Source organism: Dermacentor variabilis, chromosome 10, assembly GCF_050947875.1.
Source record: "Dermacentor variabilis isolate Ectoservices chromosome 10, ASM5094787v1, whole genome shotgun sequence".
NCBI lineage: Eukaryota > Metazoa > Arthropoda > Arachnida > Ixodida > Ixodidae > Dermacentor > Dermacentor variabilis.
Window position 1 is genome coordinate 28340510 of NC_134577.1, and position 24470 is coordinate 28364979.

The 24470-nt window shown below is 42.7% G+C and overlaps 1 protein-coding gene across 1 annotated transcript in view; it reads right to left on the reverse strand.

Moving 5' to 3' along the window:
- The window catches only part of LOC142560218 (neprilysin-1-like), a 59059-nt gene that overhangs the window by 28337 nt on the left and 6252 nt on the right, over nt 1–24470 (reverse strand). The window contains exons 3-6 of the mRNA XM_075672151.1: nt 19310–19360; nt 9397–9558; nt 8752–8838; nt 135–331 (exon numbers count right to left, since the gene is read on the reverse strand). Coding sequence (XP_075528266.1) covers nt 135–331; nt 8752–8838; nt 9397–9558; nt 19310–19360 — 497 coding nt within the window. The remainder of the gene's footprint in view (nt 1–134; nt 332–8751; nt 8839–9396; nt 9559–19309; nt 19361–24470) is intronic.

Sequence of the window (24470 nt, forward strand, 5' to 3'; positions counted from 1 at the left end):
ACGAAACAAATTTTTGTTCAACTGAAAGTTGATGATGAAAATTAAAAACTAACATTGTCATCTGGCTTCCAGATGATGACTGCACTCCCCGGAAATCAAAGTGCCCCGCATTAAACCGTACAGAACATACGTACCTCGATGATGAAGCGCGTTGTATCGTTAAGGTCTTGATCGACACCAATGTAAAAGAACGGCCATAAAGATGTTCCCATCAGAAACTCTGTGTAGTTTCTATAAGGAAGTTCTGATGGTCTCAAGACAGGCCATGTAGGAAATCCGCTACGGAAAAGAAGGTCCCGCACCATCTTTAGGAGTTCCTCTTCTGTGAAAACTGTCAGAACGTGCGATGTTAGAAGTGAAGCAATGAATTTTGTTGGAACTTGTGCGGTGCAGTAAGTGCCAAAACAATAAGATTAGCGTACGGTCAGCGCTCGATATAACAGGCGGATGTAAATATGGCGCGCAGTTTCCTATGTAGCTTGCTGTTCGATGTCAAGCTCTTTGCTGCTCCAGAATTTGGGCTGCTCGGTGTAACCTTCTTCGACGTGATAATGACCGGCTTGGCAACGATATTTTGCTTGAAATCTTCCGTGACAGAAAAGTAACCGTTCCTGATTCCACGGAACTAATTGCGCAAGTGCAAATGGGCAGTCACAATTATTGAGCTAGAGGGAGCGGCGAGGCGTGGTGGCTAAGCGTAGCAGCCAGTATATATACAGTTTACACTTTAGCACAGGCAAGTGTTTTCACGAATAATTTTGTTTTCGTATATTCAAACGCCAAAGACAGTTGCCTGATTGCTTACTCATGCGAACATATGATGCTTAATATTTCCGCAAAAATATTACGGCAGAACCAATGTCATGATGACTGTCGACGGCATAGCATTGAAGCAATGCAGGGGCACACCGTATTGCTAAAGTAACGTTTATGTCATGTATGTAGTGGCCATCCTGAGACTTGATTTGCTTCGGCTACAGGCGTCATACAGTGTCACCCTTATGACCTCACTTTGCTGTGGCACTCGCTGGGTGAGGATGCCCGTGAGCATGACGGCATAACGGAGACTTTGCGATGACGAAATGTTAAGTACGATGTAATAACGAAGAAGGAATGACGTCGATGGAAGGACGAAGGCGGTATGACGTCGATGCCATGGTGATAATGAGATGACGATTTTTAATATAGGGCTATGTTATAAAGAAGAGAACACGATGACTACGGCATGAGGGCAACGAGATGTCTTTTAAGGCTCACTCACACTAGGCCGACCAGACGCTGATTTCGCTCTGCCGACAGTCGGCAGATCGGAATTGGTGTCGGGTCTGCCTAGTGTGAGTGAGCCTTGAGTGAATAGTCAAGATAGTGCGACAAAGACTGTACGACGACAAACGCATAACGAAGCTGGAATGACGTCAATGGCACAGCCACCACTGCACACGTCAATGATACAATGATGACGATGACATGAACGGTGGCATAATTATGATGGAATGACGACAACAAGATTTTAATAGAGCTAGGAAAAAGGATCAAAGTCGATGAAATGCACTAAGGTGATGTGATTCGGCGGCATGCTGACAATAGGATGACTTGGCAGCAAGGGCGGCAGCAGGCTTCCCGTGTGCTCACGGACTCTGCGCATCTTTTACGCAGGCACTTTGCTGATACCTTATCCTGCAATCCGGCTCTCGTGGCTTCGCTATCGTTTCGGACTTCATCGCCGTGGATGGGAAAGGTGCATTTCCTACGCTAGCATCACCTTTCAAGTTACAGAAGCTCGACTGCGGCACTGCCCCTTCTGCCCCGCTGGCTCATCTGTACGGACCCTACAAAAGCACCGAGCGCACCGCCTGCTTTTTCACTTGGCAGCAAAGGCGGCAGCAGGCTTCACGTGTGCTCACGGACTCTGCGCATCTTTTACGCAGGCATTTTGCTGATACCTTATCCTGCAATCCGGCTCTGGTGGCTTCGCTATCGTTTCGGACTTCATCGCCGTGGATGGGAAAGGTGCATTTCCTACGCTAGCATCACCTTTCAAGTTACGGAAGTTCGACTGCGGCACTGCCCCTTCTGCCCCGCTGGCTCATCTGTACGGACCCTACAAAAGCACCGAGCGCACCGCCTGCTTTTTCACTTGGCAGCAAAGGCGGCAGCAGGCTTCACGTGTGCTCACGGACTCTGCGCATCTTTTACGCAGGCATTTTGCTGATACCTTATCCTGCAATCCGGCTCTGGTGGCTTCGCTATCGTTTCGGACTTCATCGCCGTGGATGGGAAAGGTGCATTTCCTACGCTAGCATCACCTTTCAAGTTACGGAAGTTCGACTGCGGCACTGCCCCTTCTGCCCCGCTGGCTCATCTGTACGGACCCTACAAAAGCACCGAGCGCACCGCCTGCTTTTTCACTTGGCAGCAAAGGCGGCAGCAGGCTTCACGTGTGCTCACGGACTCTGCGCATCTTTTACGCAGGCATTTTGCTGAAACCTTATCCTGCAATCCGGCTCTGGTGGCTTCGCTATCGTTTCGGACTTCATCGCCGTGGATGGGAAAGGTGCATTTCCTACGCTAGCATCACCTTTCAAGTTACGGAAGTTCGACTGCGGCACTGCCCCTTCTGCCCCGCTGGCTCATCTGTACGGACCCTACAAAAGCACCGAGCGCACCGCCTGCTTTTTCACTTGGCAGCAAAGGCGGCAGCAGGCTTCACGTGTGCTCACTGACTCTGCGCATCTTTTACGCAGGTTGGGAATCGGTTCACTTCTTGATTTTCACTGTTCTTGCCATTGCTGCCATTTGTATCAACTTGTGTTTTTTGGCTTAGCTATTTGTTTTAAGGATGTCAAAGGAGATCAGATTACTTTTTGATGAGCTGAAGCGTGAACTTAGGGCGGAGTTCAAGGATTTCAAAGACACAATCGAGCGAGACTTTCGCAAGGAACTAAGGAATATTAAAACTTTTTTGGCTACAGCAAACAAGGAGTATGAACAAATTAGGAATGAAAACCAAGCCCTGAAAACTTCAAATGATGCATTAAAGGCAGAGTGCTCTGATCTCGCGCGGCAGGTACATGACCATGAGAACAGAATACTTCGGGCTGAGCAGTATTCCCGGAGGGCAAATGTCGAAATCAAAGGTATTCCGTACGAGTCTTCCGAAGACCTAGTTTAAATGGTCATAAAAATTGGAAAGAAGGTGGGCGTTCCACTTGCTGCGACTGATAATAGACGAGCACACAGAGTTCCAACGGCACACAACCCAAGCAAAAAAAAATGTACTTGTGCAGTTCGAGCAGAGACAAAGGCGGGATGCCTTTTATAGGAGTGCGCGCGCAGTAGGCCTGAAGTGCTCTGATCTCGACATTGACTCTCGGTCAGCGGTGTTCGTAAACGAACATCTGTGCCCAGAATTGAAACGACTTCTTGGTCAAGCTACGGCGCGCAAGCGCGAGACCGGTTGGAAGTATGTCTGGGTGCGCGATGGAAAAATCTTTGCGCGGCAGACTGATAACGCACCAAAGATCAAAATTGAAAACAGTGATGATGTAAACAAAATGACCATTTCTTCCTGAAATCGGTGCAGTGAAAGAAGCGGTTTGTGTTATGGGCACAAATATTACGGGGCTGCTGCAAAAGAAAACATCGGTGACTTATTTCATGCTTATTTTCTGTTGCCAAGTAGGTCAAGTACCGCGCATGGTCATGACATTGCATCTCTTTCGGTTCATGAAATCTTTGCTTTACCATGTAAAAACAGCATTTTCGCGTATAAATTGTTTGGGAAAATTTATTTTACTTATTTCTATTTTCTTAGGATGTACCAAAGCTCGTGGTGTTGTACCTTGTTTTTGTTAGAATTTTTAATTTATGCAGCCTATCTTGTTCGGGGTTGTGGAATTGTTTCTACAAGGATAGCTGTCGTCGCTACGCACGCAAAATTGCGTTCGCAATAAACTCGGATTTTACAATGCGCGATTTCCTGTTGACCTCTCAGAAACTAAAATGAGCACTTGTAGCATTAGTCCGTCAGTGTTAAGGTATGAAAAGGTCGAGAAATGCGACTCGCCACTAACATTTATTCATCTTAATATGCAGTCAGCTCGTGGCAAACAGGATGAATTTTGTATGTTTCTTAGTGATTTCGGTTTTTCCTTTTCTGTAATTATGTTGACAGAAACGTGGTTTTCGGCAAATGACATGCATCTAGAAGGTTATAACGGAGTTTTCCTGAACAGATCGCTTAGAAGAGGTGGAGGCGTATGTATGCTTATTAAACAAAGCATAAATTATGAACTGCTTGATGACCTATCTTCATGTACGTCGGATATTGAGGTAATATGTTTGAAATGCGGAAAGTATCTTTTCGCTGTGGTGTACCCTCCACCCGACGGCCATTTAGATGGTTTTTTTCAGCACCTAGACGCGATATTCTCTTATGTTATTATACATCAATACAATTTAGTTCTAGGTGGGGATCTAAACATTGACATGCTTTCTAATACATCAAGACAAGCGGAATTTTCCATACTTCTTAATTCGTATTTGTTGTCAAATGTGGTACTGGAACCAACTCGCATTTCAGCAACCAGCGCCACGTTATTGGACCTTTTTATTACAAATATTCCACGTGAAATCCTCTTTTCTGGGACAATTAACATTACACTTAGTGATCATTTGCCGATATATCTTGTTATTCATAAGTGCCACATTGAATCAAAGCCAACCTATAAATTTCGGTGCCAGAACATAACTCCAGAACTAGTTGGGAAACGGTGCTCTCGTGCTCATCAGCAAACGCCGCATATGACAATTTTATGGAGATAATTTCCCGTATCTACAATCGATATTTTCCCTCTAAAGAAATAAAGAAGTCGAAACATTCACGGAAACCATGGGTCACAAAGAAGCTGTTAAAAAGGATAAATAAGAAAAATGGCATGTATCAACTATTCTTAAAAAATCGCGATCCAGACACATTGGATTCGTTTAGGAAGTATAGAAATAATTTAACTAAACTTATGAAAATTGCGAAGCCCAATTATTATTCTTGCATGTTCGAGTGTGTTGCAGGGGTTAAGGAGATGTGGAGCAAATTCAATTACCACATTACATAAAGCTAATTTTACTGTAGAAGAGATAACTGAAGGGGATCGAACAATACAGGGGCGAAGCATTGGCTGAGAAGTTTAATAATCACCTTACTTCGTCGGTAGACAGCCTCAGTGACACCACTGCACTACATTACATGTCCGCCCCACAAGTAGCTTCGTCGGTTTATCTTTCCCCTACAGATGAGTATGAGGTTATGTGCATTTTCAAAAAACTCAAGAAAAGTAAATCGGAAGATATTGACGGTTTGAAGAACGCTCCAATCTGTTTTGTTATAGATATATTAGTCGTCCCTTTAACATACATTTATAACCTCATTTTAGGCACAGGTATCTTCCCACAACGTATGAAGCATGCAAAAGTTACAGTACTATTTAAGGGGGGAGACAAAAATGATTTTAAAAAACTATAGGCCCATATCCGTTCTACCATTGTTTTCAAAGCCCATAGAAAAACTAATATTCTTGAGATTATCGAATTTCTTTACAAAACACTGGGTAATTACGCCGGCTTAGTACGGTTTTAGGTCAGGGCTGTCGACAGAGGTAGCATTGCTACGACAAAAGGAAATTATATTAGGCACTATAGAGGACAGGAAACTTACACTAGGTATATTTGTTGACTTCTCTAAAGCCTTTGACCGGATCAATCACACTACCCTTTTACAAAAATTACCCTATTACGGCATCCGAGGCACTGCACTGAATTTAATTGCCAGTTATTTAAGCAATAGGCTACAGTGTGTAAGTATAAACACAGAACAATCGTCCTTACAAAAAGTTGCTCAAGGTGTACCTCAAGGTAGTATATTGGGGCCACTACTTTTCATTACTTATATCAACGACATTACAAACATAAACCAGACAATCCAATATGTCATATATGCGGATGACACTTCCTTGCTTTTCACAGGTGTAGACGTTAATGACATTATTTCAGCAGAAAACGCGAAACTAGGTGATTTGTATGCATGGTCGACCGTAAACTCCCTACAAATCAACTGCTTAAAAACCAAAGCCGTTCTGTTTCGATCGAAGGGAACAACGTACACAGCTACTTCAAAGCTATACCTGAACGGTTCCGCGATTGATTTTTCTTCGACAGCTAAGACATTGGGAATAATTTTTCACGAACATATGTTGTGAGATTCTCATAGTGAAATTGTAAGAAAAAAGCTAAGTAAGGCACTAGGCATGCTTAGGAGATGTCAATCATTGCTACCGACTACTCAGATGTTAACTATCTATAACACGCTTTTTTGTTCACAGCTACGCTATGGTCTTTTGGTGTGGGGCACTGGCACCCTGCAATCTAAGCAAAAATTACTCGCGCTTCAAAAAAATGCATTACGTTGTATAGTAAATGCCGAATATAATGCACAAACCTCGTGTTTATTCAACAAATTCAAAGTATTAAGATTTGATAACATGTAGGAATATTGTTTATTAGTGTCCTTGAAAAGTGAATTAAACAAAGCAAAAAATAATCTTACCTCCATAGCATGCTTAGAGCGCAGCACCTCGTCTCGACCTACTAGACAGAGCGATTATTGGAAGCTTCCTCGATGCCGAACAAACTATGGTCTCCAAATGCTGAAATATTCACTCCCCCACATACTAAACAAGTTCAATTTTTCATTAGAGCGATTACGCCTTCTTTCGCGACAGGATATGTCGAATCTTTTTTACTGACATGATGTACTTCTTGAAGTGTTTTCTTGGAGCAAAAAATGCGGTATGAGATGCTGCATTTTTACGATTTTCTTTTTGTCTTCTCGAGGAGCGCAAATTTTTATGCGCTTTTCGTTTGTGTATAACTATATTTCCTTATTGTACCAATTTCACTATGTATTTATGTACCTATTTACTTGTTTCCATGACTACGAATGCTGTCACTTTTCTGCCTTGTATTGCTGGGATGTGGGGCCACTCAAGCTGCGTTTATGTCGCAGCTTTTTTCCCGCATTCCACACCACACATTGTATCTTTGCCTCATGTATGAATATGTAAACATTGAATCACTGTGGTGAAATAAACTCCAACTCCAACGTTTTTGAAGTTACAACGATGGAAGATGTCAGCGTGATGACAATGGCATGGAAACAGTGGTATGGCGATGATAGTTTGACGGCGGTGGCATGACGACGACTATAGGAGGACGAGAGCCCGATGACGAATTTAAAATGAAGATGGAATGACCGCGATGGCATCACGACAACATGACAACGAATGTGTGACGTCTGTATGACGATGGTGCAGCGACGGTAATGACAGGACAGAGGCATGAGGCAATTGGAAGACGACCAGTTCGTGACAAGGCGTGACGACGTCTATATCTCCAAGACTGTAAGACGACGATGACGTGACGAGTCAGATCACGAGGATAGAGTGACGGCGATGGAAAGAACACGACGGCATCCCGATAACGATATGACAACAAATGCATGATGAATTTATGAGGAGTTGTGACTACTCGCGTGACAGCGTCGGTATGACGACGAAAGTCAGTGGCTCAAGCCATTAGACAACTTGGACCACTGGGACGGCGTTGAAGGCGTGTCGACGACGGCATGGCGAGAGTCAGATGACCACGGCAGCATCACGATGACAATATGACAATGTGACAAAGGTTTGACGACAATGAGATTACGACGATGGCGGGACGACAACTGTATCACAAAGTTGTACGAAGACGATGGTGTGACGACGACGGCGTGACGAAAGTCGCGGCTGGAAAAAGTTCGAGTGATGACAATATAATGACGACGACGGTACCACGACGACCGTGTGACAACGAATGCATGATGACGATGACGTGATGACGGCAGCATGAAGAGATTCGGATAACAAAGCTGGAATGACGATTACACGACGACCGCAATGGCATCACAACCTCGAATGTATTCGTAGAGGCCCAAGCTATTAGACAACTTGGGCAACTGAATGAGCGTAAAGGCGTGACGACCACGGCATGACGAGAGGCAGGTCATGAAGTATCTAGGTCGGCCTAGGATGGATGGATGGATGGATGGATGGAGTATACATTATATGTTTTCTGTCCTACATGTGATGCTATGTGGTATATGTGTATCTATGATGCTATGTGGTATATGTGTATCTATGATGCTATGTGGTATATGTGTATGAAATGCATATACATATATATATTCAGAAATGGTGATATGTACATCAGAATGTGTGCAAATAATATACATGGATGAATTGTGTGCTGTGTTGTATATATATTATTCGGTTATATGAAACCGTATGCTGAACATGTTACCTTGTGCCTTGAGCCTTTAGCTCCTACTAGTAGAAGTCGTCATACCCCACAATCCTGTGCGGAAATGTGGTTCTTGCTATTCACTTATTGCCATACGTATTTCAAGTATTAAAAGGAAGCTTTCGTGGTTGATCGTTGGTTCTCACTGGTTCTACGTGCGTCATGTGAGAGCATCTAATCACCGCGCGGCATGAAAAAAGTAAACCTGCGCTTATCGTCAGGCTATATTTCTGAATGCCTCCCATTGTTGGAGTCGGTAAACTCTATGCAACTATTGCAACATGAAAACTCGTATCTTTTTTGGAACTCTGCGGAAGAAGAGGCTAGAGGGAAAAAAAGAAAGAAATCACACACACTCACCTTCACACATGCATGCCTTGTACATAGTTGCAGCTTTCTCTTTCAAATTGTGGGGTTCAGTGATGTCAGTTATGTTTTCAATTATTTCTGCAAAGAATTAGTTGCCGATTTGAACGCGCAATTATCAGATTATTTAACATAATATACACGGAAAACCAGGTGGAAGATGCAATATCAGATAATTGGCGAGTAGGCATGAGTAATCATTGGAAACAGTAATACTGACAGAAGAAGCACGGGTAGAAACAGAAATTAAAGGTTTACGATAATCTCTTTTCAGTGATAACAATGTGAACACTTATTAAATAAAATGGCAGTGTTAAAGAAATATTGTTTTTGTAGAAAATTACTAGGCGAAAACACACTTTCACGCTTTGTGCATTCTGCAGGACTGAGCAAGGGGGAGAGTGCGATTACAAACATATTCAAAAAAAGGTAAGGCAGATGCTGGCATTGGCTTAGAACACCAGTTACTTTGCGCACGCAATAGGGGACATCTGGGAATCCTGGGGATCTGGTTCTTGTATTTCATGTAAAAAAAGCGTGCGAGAAATAAGGCAGTATGATGAAACGTTTGACAGCCTCTGTTATAAAAATGAAGGCTCAATTCTAACTTTTCTTATTCCGATATGAGTGGGTTGTTACCTTTTAGTTCGTTTCGCACGTTTTGTTCCGCTAGTTCAAATGTTCCAAACGATGTATCATCCTCTGGAATAGGGTGATCTCTGATCCAGCCGTCGCAAACAAAGCTGAAGAAGTCCTCGCAAGGATCCAAGCTTGCGTTGATGCTTGCATTGAGCAACTTTGCTAAGATACATACGACAAAAAAGTGAAATATCAGTTGATGTGTTAAATACGTTGAATGAAACATCGAACAAGTTAAACAGTGGCTGGTGCTAATCCTAAATTTGCGTAATGAACAAGTGTCCAGCTGACGAATGTAACAGACCGCTTTTTCCGAAGTTGGACACGCACGCAGCTCAGATGCGTTCTCATTGGGCAACAACACGAGCAATTACTAATATATTTTCTTTATTTTAACTGAATATGTCCGGAAACAATACCTAGCGCATTTCACTGCCTAATTTCAAGCTTTACGGTTGGAGATGTTATAAATACGACAGGTACTTCAAAATGTTTAAAAAATTATCATCAGAGGGTGCCATTCAGGGATAAGGGCATATTAACATTTTGTAAACTCCCTTTGGTAGACTGTGTGATTTGAACAAATTCGTAATTGCCATTTCCGTGTTTCTAACAGAAGCTAGTATTGCTAAAGCCGCATCCTAGAAGTAGCTATAGGCTATTGTACCCTTTATTACTCTACAGAGTGTTCAAAATTGAGCTTTATGGTTTTCTTAAATTTAGGCAATCGGAGGCACGTGAAGGCCACCTGTGCAAATAAATTATGTGACCAAGGGGACACAAATTGAGGACACAAACTCCGCACGCAACAACCGCGTCACATCAAGGAGGAGCTTTCCGCCGATAATAACTTTCTTGAGTGCGTAATCATGCGAACGACAATTAAACATTCGATTCTGATATCTTGGAGCGCAGACACGCTAGAAGAATTCTTCCAGCGAATACTGCTTACAAACACGACTACCTCTAACTTTTCAACACAAACGCACCCACTCACTTCAGTCAACAAAACGTAAATTATTCAATTTTGTTACTTGGGCTGTTGACAACGATAATTATCATCTCCCTTTGTGTACCCCTGGCCAAACAACTTGTTTAAACAGGTGATCTTCACGTGCCTCCCAGTGCCTAATTTTAAGAAAACCATAAAACTTAAGTTTGAACACCCGGTATAGTTTTGATCCCTTAAAACGCTGCGGAGTGCGCTGTCTGCGTATTTGCGGTATTAGCGTTTCTTGTGGAATAACTTCGAAGCCTCATTCGCAGTAGAGTTAAAAGGTGAAATGGTCGACCGCTGGAACCTAATCATGGTTTATAAAATTGTTCGGTACTTTCAAATAATTGCTATTTCGTATTAAATAAAAGATTTGGCTCAGGTTGTTCGAGCGATTGTCAAACAAAGGCATTACTAGCTTTCGAGCGCATTAAAATGATAATCCCAGACCTGTAGCTTCCCATTGACAATCGTCACTGGCGAGCTTGCTCATATGACATACCACACAGTGCAAAGGTTTCCGAAAAGCATTTGACAGCTCACAGATAAATGTAAAGAAGGCATGCTAGAAATCTGACAAAATTTTATTTTCTTACTTTAAGACCTACTGTGAGTAATAGGTACGTTAACACAGACAGGCAATTGACGTCAAAAGCAAACAAGTATTTGACAGGCATTTTACCCATGCATATAGCATTCCAAAGGACAATTTGTAAACTTATGTGAAGCAGTGGTTTGCTTCAATATTTTTGAGCAACCTCGCAGGTCTCCCTCACAGGAAAAATGAACATTCTATGCAAAAGTGCTTCAATGACCTTTAGAGGAACACATAACATGCAAAAAAATGCTGATCATTTGAGCAATCTCGCTGTGTTATATCAATTACCGGAGGGTCGCGAATATGCCTACTGTGTCTTTTAAAGGTTGATGGGTAAAATTTACAATTCAGCATCACGCTTGCAAATGTACACTGAAATCCACTCCGTAAAATGGCTAGCGGTCGCTAATATGCATGCTGTGCCCTTAAATCTTGATCGGTAACGTTTACGTCTCAGCATAACGCTTGTAAACGTAAACCTAAATGCACTACATAAAATGGCTAGCGATGAAAACTGAAATATAAGGTCGCGAAACTTGATTGAAGACAGAAAGAACATTTCCGCACACTTGAATTCGTAGGCAGAATGTCAAGTTTGTAGGAGCATTCATGGCAAAGGCCAAAGACAACGGTACTTATAATGCGCTTCGAAGTTGCCTAGAAACAGTGTATGAATGCATCGTAACTATAGTAAATAAAGTTAAAAGAAATATAGATACACGCTCTCATTATATGCGTTTAAGTCAATAATGCGATTATTTGTTTTGACTTTTATACTGCTGACATGTGTCGCGGACCTTTGGCAGTGCTGTATTTACTTGCACCAACATGAAGCCAACAAGTAAACAGTAACGCATCGGAGGAAATTTAAATCAAATAAACAATTATTTAAACGAACTGTTACAGGTGCTTACAAAGAAACTTTTTTAAAGAAAGAGAGGATCTTGATTAGGAATAGCGCATGAATAACCCCCTTGTCTGACGTACGTACGTCCACGTCCTGTCCTTCACTTAATATCGTCAGTGTAAAACTAAGCGCAATATAAACATGAATCCCCTGGTCATTGAGCACTATCAGCACAGAATCAAGTTAGCATGACTGGAAACTAAAGGTGACCAGTCCCACAGAGTACAAGCCGTATGCCACATGTTAGGAGAATCTTCCTAAAGAATACAATTCTTTTTTATTTACAAAACACTGTAGGCACAAGTTAGGGCCCCCGGCGGTATGAAAAGTTTATATATATATATATATATATATATATATATATATATATATATATATATAGATATATAAACTTTTAAAACCTTTTTTTATATATAAACTATATAAAAAGAGTGGAGTTGTTGCCAACTCCACTCTTTTTTCAAGCTACACGCTTAGTCTCGTTTCTTTTGTGTCACACCTCGTGTATATATATATATATATATAGACACACACAAACACACACACACACACATATATATATATATATATATATATATATATATATATATATACACGAGGTGTGACACAAAAGAAACGAGACTAAGCGTGTAGCTTGAGAAAAGAGTGGAGTTGGCAACAACTGTTTTGCTGACGTAATCCCACACACGTCCTCCATTCATGCCTCCAGTTTCGACGGAACCGATCGCGCCAGTTGGGAGTGCTGCGTCATTGTGTGAACATGTGCAACTGCATTCTGCCGGAAAAGTGTCTGATGTAAAAACCGAACAGCGAATCAACATCAAGTTTCTTGTGAAACTTAATAAATCAGCCACGGAAACATTTCAAATAATAACCGAGGCTTATGGAGATTTAACCTTGTCTCGTGCACGTGTTTCAATGGCATAAGCGGTTTTGAGGGGGAAGTGACAGTGTGGAAGATGATGAACGTGCTGGGTGCCCAAGGTCAGCGATTACAGACCAAAACATTGCCAAAGTTCGTCAAGTGATCAGTGGTAACCGAAGATTAAGTGTTCGTGCAGTGGCTGAGTTGGTTCACTTGGACAGGGAAGCTGTTCGACGCATTTTAATGGTGAATTACACATGACGAAGATTTGCGCGAAGGTTATTCCAAAAGTTCTGTCCGTTGACCAAAAACAGTGCCGTAACGACGTGTGTGCGGACTTGCTAGAACGCATTGCAAACGAGCCAAATTTGTTGGGATCTGTTGTAACATGTGATGAGACATGTATTTTTACCTATTACCCAGACAGTAAGCGCCAGTCAATGCAGTGGAAGTCTCCAGGATCTCCAAGACCCAAAAAAAGCACGCAGGTCAAAATCAAAATTCAAGGCAATTTTAATCGTCTTCTTCGACATTAATGGAATTCTAATGATTGAGTGGGTTTTCGTGGTTAGACTGTTAATCAACACTAGTACATTGAAGTACTAAAAACACTTCGTGAAAAATTAGGAAAAAAAAGTCACAGTTGTGGAGTGATGGATGGCTGTTGCACCAGGACAATGCACCCGCTCACAGGGCCCTGTCTGTCAAGCAGTTTCTGACCAGCAAAAACATTAATGTGATGGGGCATCCTCCTTATTCACCTGATTTGGCTCCAGGCGACTTTGTTTTACTTCCTAAATTTAAATCTTGCTTAAAGGTAACCCATTTTATCTCGGTTGAAGAGGCCCAGGCAAAAACGGAGAATCTCCTGAAGGGCCTTCCAAAAACCTCGTTCCAGAACTGTTACCAACAATGGCAGCACCGAATGCAGAAGTGCCTGAATGCTGAATGGGACTACTTTGAAGGTGATAATGTCACGGAGAACTGATTCAGTAAGTACAATAAGTTATTGGACCAGTCTCGTTTTTTTTGTGTCACACCTCGTATATATAACGTGACACCTCAATGATCACCTCATGGCAGTGACAATAATGGCTCAAACAATTGAACATTGCAACTTTAGTGAAAAGCTGTCCTAGACTTGGCGACAAGAGAAAAAAAAGCGCTTCACATTATGACGGTAATGCTTCGAATGAGTCACTGTTCTGCAGCATACACAGCGGCAAAGCGTTCCAAACTGTAATAGTTTCTGAAAAATAAATGAAAACTTTAATGTTTTAGTACGTGCTTTAAATGGTGTTACCGATTCAGCATGAAGATTTTGAGTTAGTCGTGACGTTGGAGGTCGGATATACGGAGCAACGTCTAATGCGAGATGTTTGCTTTTCAAGTGAAAAATAAACTTTAATCTCAGAATTTTGCAACGCAGCTTAAGTTTCTGAATTTTCTTTGTTTGCATCAGAAAAGTTGGGGGGGGGGGTTCATCATGCGGTATTTAGAAAAATAAAACCACATAAATTTGCGTTAAATCATTTCAAGAGCGTCATTTTTTTCTTAGAGAATGGGTCCCAAATAATGCATGCGTATTCGAGGGCACGTCTAATGATTTAATTATAAGTCAACAACTTGACGGATGGAGGAGTTTGTCGGTGTTTATATCTGAGGAAGCATAATTTGTGGAAAGAATATGCGCTTCTGTTGGACGCGTGTTTATTCAAACTGAGATTCTTTATTGTTACGCCAAGGTACTTATACTCCCTTATTTGTTTCAATAGGGGATATGAGAGCGTAAATGGAAGCGAGAAATACCTTTCCTTTCTGGATACATTAATGAACAGTTTCTTTTTTTAAAAGATTAGTCTCATAAACGATTGGTTGCACCATTCGTAAACGTTACTTAGTATTTAGAAGCAGCTGATCATCTACGCTAACAATTTCCTCAAACATAACGCAATCGTCAGCGAATAGTCTTATATCGATAGGTTCCGGGATAGTGTTAACAATCTCATTAATATAAATTTAAAAGAAGCAAGGATCCTAAAACACTTCCCTGAATAACCCCTGACGTAACTGGAACATTGAATGAGCAGTAACCGTTTATATTAGCGAACTGTGTGCGATTAGATAAATAAGCAGGAAACCCAAATTACGGTAAAGTTCGGAAGGCCGGTATTTTTAAGTTTGAAAATAACTTTAGCGTGGGGAAAGAAATCGAAAGTATCTTTTAAAGTCCAAACAAATACCATCAATTTACCCGGATTTATCTAGAATTGAGGCGAAAGTACGCATGACTGAGACCAATTGAGTAACAGCGTAAAAACCTTTCCTGAAACCAGGTTGCAAAGCTGTAGTTGTTTATGACATGCTCAAGAATTTTGCAATAAGAGGAAGTGAGAGCTATGGGACGACCATTTGAGAGCAATGATTTATCCCCATGTTTTGAATACTGCCACGATTGGCGCTGTTTTCCAATTGCTTGGAATGTTAGATGTCGGACGTTCAACAAGAACAGCAGGTTCTTGCACCACGTCTTCCTTCGTGGGCGCGTGACATAGCTAGGCATCAGCTTCATCATAACCATCATCAACAACGCCGAGAATAATTACATTAGCATGCCAAGCATTTCGCTCAGTTGTGATTCGTTGTAAAAAAGTGCACCTTAACTCTCAACGTAAATGCACAAGCTTCTACCTAAATACATCGAAACGGAGAAACGTGTTTCTCGATAAGAAGCGCACCGATGTTTATGAGATTTATTGCGTATAAAGGGAAGTGTTAAAGTGTAGTAACATTACTAAGCGAATTTTCAACTTGTGCAATAAATCTTTATAGAGGAGGAGGAGGAGGAGACATAGGGGAGGAAAGACAGAGAGGTTAGCCTGTCTAAGTACCGGCTGGCTACCCTGTGCTGGGCAGAGGGGTAAAGGGAATAAAAGGAGAATGACGAAGAGAAAAAAATAAAGGAAACCGGAAAATTGACACAGTAACGCGATACTATGCGCTACAACATTCAAAGGCGGTCCCACAATTCGCATGTCCTTAAAAAGTTCAACAACGTCCTTAGGGCCTTGAGGGCCGAAGCCTTTCTGGAACAGCGTCCTAGAGCTGCAACGTGGTATTTGAGATGATCTTTGAATTTGAAGACTCCTTGCATCGCAGATCACTTTCAAGATAGATATCGCGTGGCCGAGCTGAGCCGCGTCATACACAGCCGCCGCTGGAGTACACCATCAACCTCCCACCTCCCCTCCTCTACTGCCTCGTGCGCGAAGCACGATAGCCTGCTTCCTCCCCGCCTTCCCTCTTTGTGCGCGCGAGATCAAGCCGCCATCATTGGCTCTCCCCGCAGGCTTTCACTTGCACCTACACCATACGGCACGCGGCCACGGTATTATGCCACTTGGAATTTTATACTAAACATCACGACGACGACGACGGCGACCGCAGAAATGTGCCTGGAGTGTCCATATAATTGCTATCGCAATTAAAATCTACGTTAGAGTTTAGAAATCATCTCTAAAATGTTGCTAAAGATTGTCTTTTTTCTGTCAGCCAAAACACATTTGACTCAGGTTGTTTAGGTGATTGCCAAAATGAAGTGTTTCCACTTCTCAAGAATATTTCTCTTTTGTTTCCCAGGTGTCCAGGCTTGACGGCAGGCTTTAAAGTTCGTCAATATAGGGAATTGTAATAAGATATAAGACAAAGTGCGCAAGCTTTGGTGGAGCACTTGAGAGAGCACAAACAAATGTAGACGGGGCTTTCACAAAGTTAAAATGGAACTCTGCAAGAAAAAAAAATTCTTCAAGTTCCACCATGATTAAACGATATGTTTTACTCCGACGGTCATTTGGCACGTAAAGAAATATTTGAAAAAAATTGCTCCTTCGTATGCAGTAAAAAAGTACCATTGCTAGTTTTGGGTTAAACAATGGTTTGTTGCAGTGTCTTTGAACGACGGTGCAAGGCTCGCTCACACTGAAGAGCTGCATATTTTATAGAAATGCTTGGTTTACCATATGTTATGAGGAGAACTCAACAGGCGAGCAAATTTGGATTTTCTCAGCACTATCACTGCTCTATGTCTATTCGCAGGCCATCACAATTATACATATTGCGCATTTTAAACGTCGATTGATAAACTTTACAGCACAGTATAACGCTTACAAATGTAAACTGAAACCAGCTAACCAAATGACGCGCAACAAAAATAAGACTGAAGGTAGAAGGACATATCCGCTCGCTTCAATCTGCATGCACAATGGCTACATTTCAGAAGCGCATTCATGGCAAATACCATAGACAAGGACATTTAGTCTGCGCTTCGGAGTCGATCTGCAGATAAAAGTCGAAAAAAACACTTAAGCACATGTTTGCCGTAGTTTGATTAGGTCTACAATCTGTCAATAATCTTTTATTTCTGCAGATCTGAATGCCATTCCAAACCTTTGGCAAGACTGCTTTTACTCGCACAAGCATTAAAACACTGAGGAAAGAACAATGCATATTAGGAAATAAAGAAAATCAGTAAAATCTACTTTGAAAAATTGATATCAACCGTTACAGATGTTTACAAAAAAATGAAACATTCAAAATAAAGAAGTATTTCCAGATAATATTCTATAATTAATGCCCTCGACATTGAGCACGAAGGCCACACAATAAAGTTAGTGTTCGAATCAATATAGCGCAATTCGAAACTAGAGGCGAAGGGTTCTACGGTGTAGAATCAGTATCCCGTTATGTTACCTAGAATAGTAAAACAATGCAATAGTTGACATTCAACAAGGACACACCCGACTCTTCGCCTATATGCGTCTTTGTGGATGTTTGACAAAATCATAATCATCTTTATCGTTATCATTATTTGCAACAATGACAACAACCATGGCATAGGCGTGCAAGACAATCCGATAAGTCACGATTCCTATGGGAAGACGGACCACCTTAAGAGAAAACATTAATTCGGGAGCTTCAATTTAGGTACTCGTAAACGCTGAAATTGATTTTCTTCAGCAAGCAGTGCACCCATCTTGGTTAGGTTTGTTGATTACAAAAAGTAGAGTTATAATCTTGAGCCCGTAAAAATTATATTTCAGTTGACGCCGTAATATATTGTAGAAAAATTTGAGTACAACAAAAAAATGAAAAATAAGGCTTAGAACATTGCAACACTTATTTAGTTTGCTTGCGATGCCCTCAATCGCCGAAGCATTGCAGAGGGAAATGGGTGACAATATATAAACAGACAAAAGAGCAGAATCAAACGTGCAGCGTTATGCAGTATTAGCGACAAATTGTAAAAGTGAAATTAAATATAACAGAATGGTACTAAAACAAATATAACTTAACTGAAAATAAATAAGCACAGCATGTTATACAATACTAGTGGGAAAATATGAGCGTAAGAAAAATTTGGGAAAGGGAGAAAGAGTAATAAATAATAAATAATCATAATAAATAAGTAATAAATGATCATTTCCTAATTTTGTAAACTGCCCACCTCGAGTGATCTAAAATGGCCCGTACTGACCTTTCCTTTACCGCTCATAAATATACAGCAAATTTCTCTGTATGTCTTTTGCAGAAATCTCGTACACATCGTAGCACTTTCATTTATTTTAAATTGTACATTTCTTTCAATTTTATAGACTCATGCATAAAATTTCTCGCTTTAATACCTTGACACGTGCAGCTTACAGAACTTCGATATCACTTTTTGGCGCAAGGATCATCATCATCATCATTATCATCATCATCATCAGCCTGGTTACGCCCACTGCAGGGCAAAGGCCTCTCCCATACTTCTCCAACAACCCCGGTCATGTACTAATTGTGGCCATGCCGTCCCTGCAAACTTCTTAATCTCATCCGCCCACCTGACTTTCTGCCGCCCCCTGCTACGCTTCCCCTCCCTTGGGATCCAGTCCGTGACCCTTAATGACCATCGGTTATCTTCCCTCCTCATTACATGTCCTGCCCATGCCCATTTCTTTTTCTTGATTTCAACTAAGATGTCATTAACTCGCGTTTGTTCCCTCACCCAATCTGCTCTTTTCTTATCCCTTAACGTTACACCTATCATTCTTCTTTCCATAGCTCGTTGTGTCGTCCTCAATTTGAGTAGAACCCTTTTCGTAAGCCGCCAAGGATATGATTTCGTAAATCTCGCGCTTCTATTCTTTAAACACCTACCGTTTTCCGGTAATTTTTGTCAAGAATTATTAGCCCCAAATTATATAATGTTTACTATAATAATCCCTACAATTTTACTCTCTTTACGAAATGCACCACAATTAACTTAAGTCAGTCGAGTGACTGTTTTATGTGAACATTTCTGCGTCTCATTTGTATTTGAATCACAGTAGACTTCGAACTAAGACTTGCTGTTGATGTGTAACGGCGCGTCATTAATGCAATGACCTTTTCGGAAAGATATCACCACGCTGGGCAACGGCTGGAAGCATTTATATGTGGTACATGAGTAGCATAATATTGCATAATTGCACAGTCAGAATATTGGCACAGTGGGTGCGAATCGAAGCTTACCTCTCTCTTTACACACTTCCGTGTCACAAACAGTGTAGTTTCTGGTCTTATCTGGCAAACGAAAACGGTTCACATATTGATATATTAGAGACTTGCGGTTCTTTAGATGCAAAAAGAAAAAATGTCCGCCTTCTTTTTTTGTTTCACAATAGCTGGCTATGATGAGGGCAGTGAGTGACTATATATATATGTAAGCGAGAAGAAAGGGGTTTAACCAAGGGGCCCGATTTTTATTAGCCATATCATAAGAAGCTAACAAACTGACACCGAGGACAACATAGGGGAAATTACTTGTGCTTAATAAATTAAATAAAGAAACGATAAGTTAATGGAAATTAAAGTGGATGAAGAAACAACTTGCCGCAGGTGGGAACTGAACCTACAACCTTCGCATTTCGCGTGCGATGCTCTACCAATTGAGCTACCGCAGCGTCGTTTTCCCATCCACTTTCTTGGGTAGTCATGTGTCCTAGTAGAACCCTGGGAGTGTTAGCCAGCGCCACCACTCACAGACCCTGGCGGCGGACGTGGAACGTCCTTTTTGCCGCAGGCGTCACGAGAACGTGATCTTTTTGAGTGAAGGCAACGAACGTGATGTTTTTGAGTGAAATGCGAACGTTGTGGGTTCGGCTCCCACCTGCTGCAAGTTGTTTTTTCATCCACCTTAATTTCCATTAATTTATCGCTTCTTTATTTCATTTATTAAGCACAAGTAATTTCTCCTATGTTGTCCTTGCTGTCAGTTTTTGTTGGCTTCTTCTGATATATATATATATATATATTTATATATATATATATATATTTCCATGTAAAATAGCATATCACGTGAACACATACAGAAATATACAAAGAGTAAGAATTGGCTGGCACATGGCACGAAAACAGTGACAATGACAAGAAATAGAGCAATGGCAATAAGAACAAAAGTGCTTGAGTCGCAGCAGGTCGGAATTGTCTAAGAAGGACAAACAGACAGACAATGGCAAACGTTCATGGCGAAAGCACAGCAAAGCACAATATCAGAACATAACATATGCAAGCTACAAGATGTAACAATGCATGAACAAATGACAACGATTGTAGTTTAAATTCAGGAGGGTCCGATTTTATTTTAAAATATATGGTGTATTGTCTTTCTTTTTGCATGCGTTGCCACATTGTAAAGTGATTCATTGAAGTTATAGGAAAGCATGATTGCAACTTTTTATTCAGAGGTCGTAATGTGTTTTGGAAAAAAAAACTGAATCAGTTCTCCTTCATACTGGGGATATAGAAAATCTCTCCTAGAGTGTCCAAAATACTTGTCATTTCTCCTTACAACTAAAATAGTCAAACAATCGGGAAGAAACTTATCATCGGTTAAAAGAAGTATTCTTGAACTTTGTAGTAAGCGCTAAAAGCAGGATGCGTAGAGAAAGTTTCTGTCTTTCTCACTAGGTTGCCTCCTTCATTTTCAGCACTGTTGTATCTCCAGAATGAATGCCAACAAACTTGGTCAATTTAACGTTTCGACACGATATACTACGTAGGCGTTCTAGGAAATGTGTTCGAAATTGCTTAAATATAACGGACATGTGATGAGGAAAGGTTTCCTTTATAGTGTTTCTAATACGAACGTATATGCATAAATTGTTTCTCGGTAGTAATTAAACAACTAGTTATGCAAAGGAGACAAACGGCCTTTTTTAGCCAAAACATCCAGACAATTTCTTTAGGATGGAAATTGCATGGAAATATAGAACGGTTTGAAGTCACACAAAAAGTTCATGGTGCTAATTTCTGCAGTGTACGGAATCCCGGCCAATTTAATTCACAAAAGCGAAACTGAACTGCCGAAATAAGCAGATTTCCCGCCCTTGGCAGATGCGCATGGGCCACACGACCGTTTTGGCGTCAGGGTAGGGCGAATATGAAGCCAGCGAGATGGCGACTTTAGATGTACTTTAGCTTCGTGCTTGCTCGCTTGTGCAGGTGTGAATGGCCAGGTTGCTATTGTACCTTTGCTAAATGCATGACATTTGCCCTCTTTGACACGTCAGTTTCGCTTTTCGCTTTTCGGAATGAAAGTGGCCGGATTTCAGTACACTGCAGAAATGAGCAGCCAGATTTTTTTTGCCTCTCTGGAAACGGTTACAAACTTTTGGGTTGACGATCTTCGAGTCTGGCACTGCACTCAATTGTGTGGCTTTGTCCGTTAAAACGGTGACAAGTGTAATTTACCTGTATTACTTGTCTAATTACTATTAAAACTTTAAAATGCGTGCCTCCTTGGTAAACGTATTCATAATCTGATAGCATAATTATCACAGCTAGGTTTTTAGCTTTAAAGGAATTGCCATGGGGGTGTTCGCCTAGCAGCACTAGTTATGGGTTGTAGCGGTAGGCTTAAACAGGCCGTCACTATATCGTGACGGGAAGCAAGCATTTCTCGTCCTCGTCTTCTCTTGCACCAGCACACCAGCACCATGCCCACTGCCCAGTGTCTTCAGTACGATCACTCCCCAACGAAAGAGTAGCTGTCGTGGCGAACCTAAGGACAGGAAAACACAGGGGGTTCATGGAACTGCTTGAGCTGGGAGACGTAGACAATTTCCTGGCCCGGACGACGCTGGGCGGAAGGCGTTTCGATTGGCTCAATGAGGTAGTTGACCACGGATATTTGTTTCAGTACCCGATAAGGGCCGTGGTACTCGGAGAGCAGCTTCGAGGAAAGGCCTGGAGGAGTAGAGGGCACCCACAACCAGACCAGCGAGCCAGGCGCAAAGCACGTAGCCGTAGTGGATGAATCGTGGCGAAGCTTTTGGCGCCACTGGCCCTAGGATGTGAACTAGTGAGCGAGCTGGCGACATTCTTCGGCGTAAGCAGCCGCTCTAGAAACAGTCGTCCATTCCGAAGCATCTGGCCGGTAAGGTAGAATCGTGTCCATAGTGCATGAAGGTTCGTGTCCGTAAAGGAGAAAGAAAAGGGAGAACCCAGTGGTGCTTTGCGTGGCGGTATTGTAAGCGTAAGTGACGAAAGGTAGAATGCGATCCCAATTGGAGTGGTCAGATGAAGCATAGATGGCCAACATGTCACCAAGGGTGCGCTTAAAACGTTCTGTCATACCATTACTTTGAGGATGATATGCTGTGGTAGTGCGGTGAATGATGCGACACTCCTTTAGCAATGCTGAAAGGACGTCAGAGAGGAAAGCGCGACCGCGGTCGCTCAGTAATTCTCGAGGTGCTCCGTGGCGTAAAATCAGGTTTTAAAGTATAAAACTGGCGACGTCGCTTGCTGTGGCAGATGCTAGGGTTCAAGTTTCACCGTACCGCGTGAGGTGGTCGATAGCAACCATAACCCAGCGGTTGCCGCTTGGAGTGTTGGGAAGCGGACCGCATAGGTCAATTCCGAAGCGGTCGAACGCGCGCGCGGGGCATGGTAAAGGTTGCAAGGGGCCGGCGGCATGTTGAGGTGGCGTCTTGCGTCATTGGCAAATGTGGCATGACCGGACATACTAGCGAACGAACCGGTACATACCGCGCCAGTAGTACCGAAGCTGGAGGCGAGAGTATGTCTTTAATACACCAGCGTGGCCGCATTGTGGGTCGTTGTGGAACGTGGCGCAGATGTCGAAGCGGGGATGTCGGTGTATAACAAGCAGCCACTTGCGGCCGCTCGAATTGTAGTTGCGGCGGTACATCAGGTTATCCCGAATGATGAAGTGCGCAGCTTGGCGACGAAGCGTCCGAGAGATCGGTGCTGGCGACTGGCTAGAGAGGAAGTCTATAAGCGAAGAGATCCATGGGTCTTTGCGCTGCTCTGATGGCATGTCGAAAATGTTGAGGGCGAAGGCACCGCAGGTGGAAATAGACGAGTGGACAGGACAAGAGGGCAGGGGTGACCGGGATAGAGCGTCTGCGTCTGAATGCTTTCGGCCTGAGCGATAAACAACACGTATGTCGTATTTTTGTAGGCGCAATGCCCAACAGGCAAGCCGACCAGTTGGATCTTTTAGTGAAGATGACCAGCATAGGGCATGACGGTAGGTCACGATGTCAAATGGACGCCCGTACACACAAGGACGAAATTTTCCGATAGCCCAAATGATGGCCTGACATTCCTTCTCAGTAACCGAGTAATTCGCCTCGGCTTTGGTAAGGGTGCGGCTGGCATACGCGACGACGTACTCTTCGAAGCCATCCTTGCGTTGTGCAAGAACAGCGCCGAGCTCGACGCCACTAGCGTCCGTATGGATCTCAGTTGGAGCAGAGGGATCGACGTGTCGCAGTACTGGAGGCGAGGTGAGAACGCGTCGCAGTTCTTGGAATGCGTCGTCGCACGCCGGGGACCAGGCTGAGAGGTCAGAGATGCCGGCGAGAAGCTGCGTCAAGGGGGCGATGATAGAGGCAAAGTTACGGATGAAGCGTCGGAAATATGAGCACAGGTCGATGAAGCTGCGAAGCTCTTTCATGGAGGTTGGTTTAGGAAACTCGGACACGGCGCTAAGTTTGGTGGGGTCCGGGAGGATACCGTCTTTTGAAACTACATGGCCGAAAATAGTAAGCGTGCGAGCGCCGAAGTGGCATTACTGCAAATTTAATTGCAGTCCTGCAGTGGAGACGCACGCAAGTACTTGCTCGAGGCGGCTGAGGTGCGGCGCAAAATTGGTGGAAAAAACCACAATGTCATCTAAATAACAGAGGCACGTTTTCCACTTCAGCCCTCGAAGAATGGTGTCCATCATTCGCTCGAAAGCGGTAGGCGCGTTGCAGAGGCCGAACGGTATGATAGTAAATACATATAGCCCATCAGGCGTTACAAAGGCTGTCTTTTGGCGATCTGCCTCTGCCATTGGCACTTGCCAGTACCCTCAGTGCAAATCCAGCGAGGAAAAGAATTCCGCTCCCGGCAGACAGTCCAAGGCATCGTCGATGCGCGGCAGAGGATAGGCATCTTTGCGCGTTATTCGGTTAAGGTGGCGATAGTCAACGCAGAACCGAATGGAGCCATATTTTTTTTTAACGAGGACAACCGCAGATGCCCAGGGACTGTTAGAGGGCTGGATGATGCCTCGCTCCAGCATGTCGTCAACGTGCTGGTCGATGATAAGGCGTTCAGCAGCCGACACACGATACGGACGCTGGCGCAATGGTGTTTGTTGACCGGTGTCGATACGGTA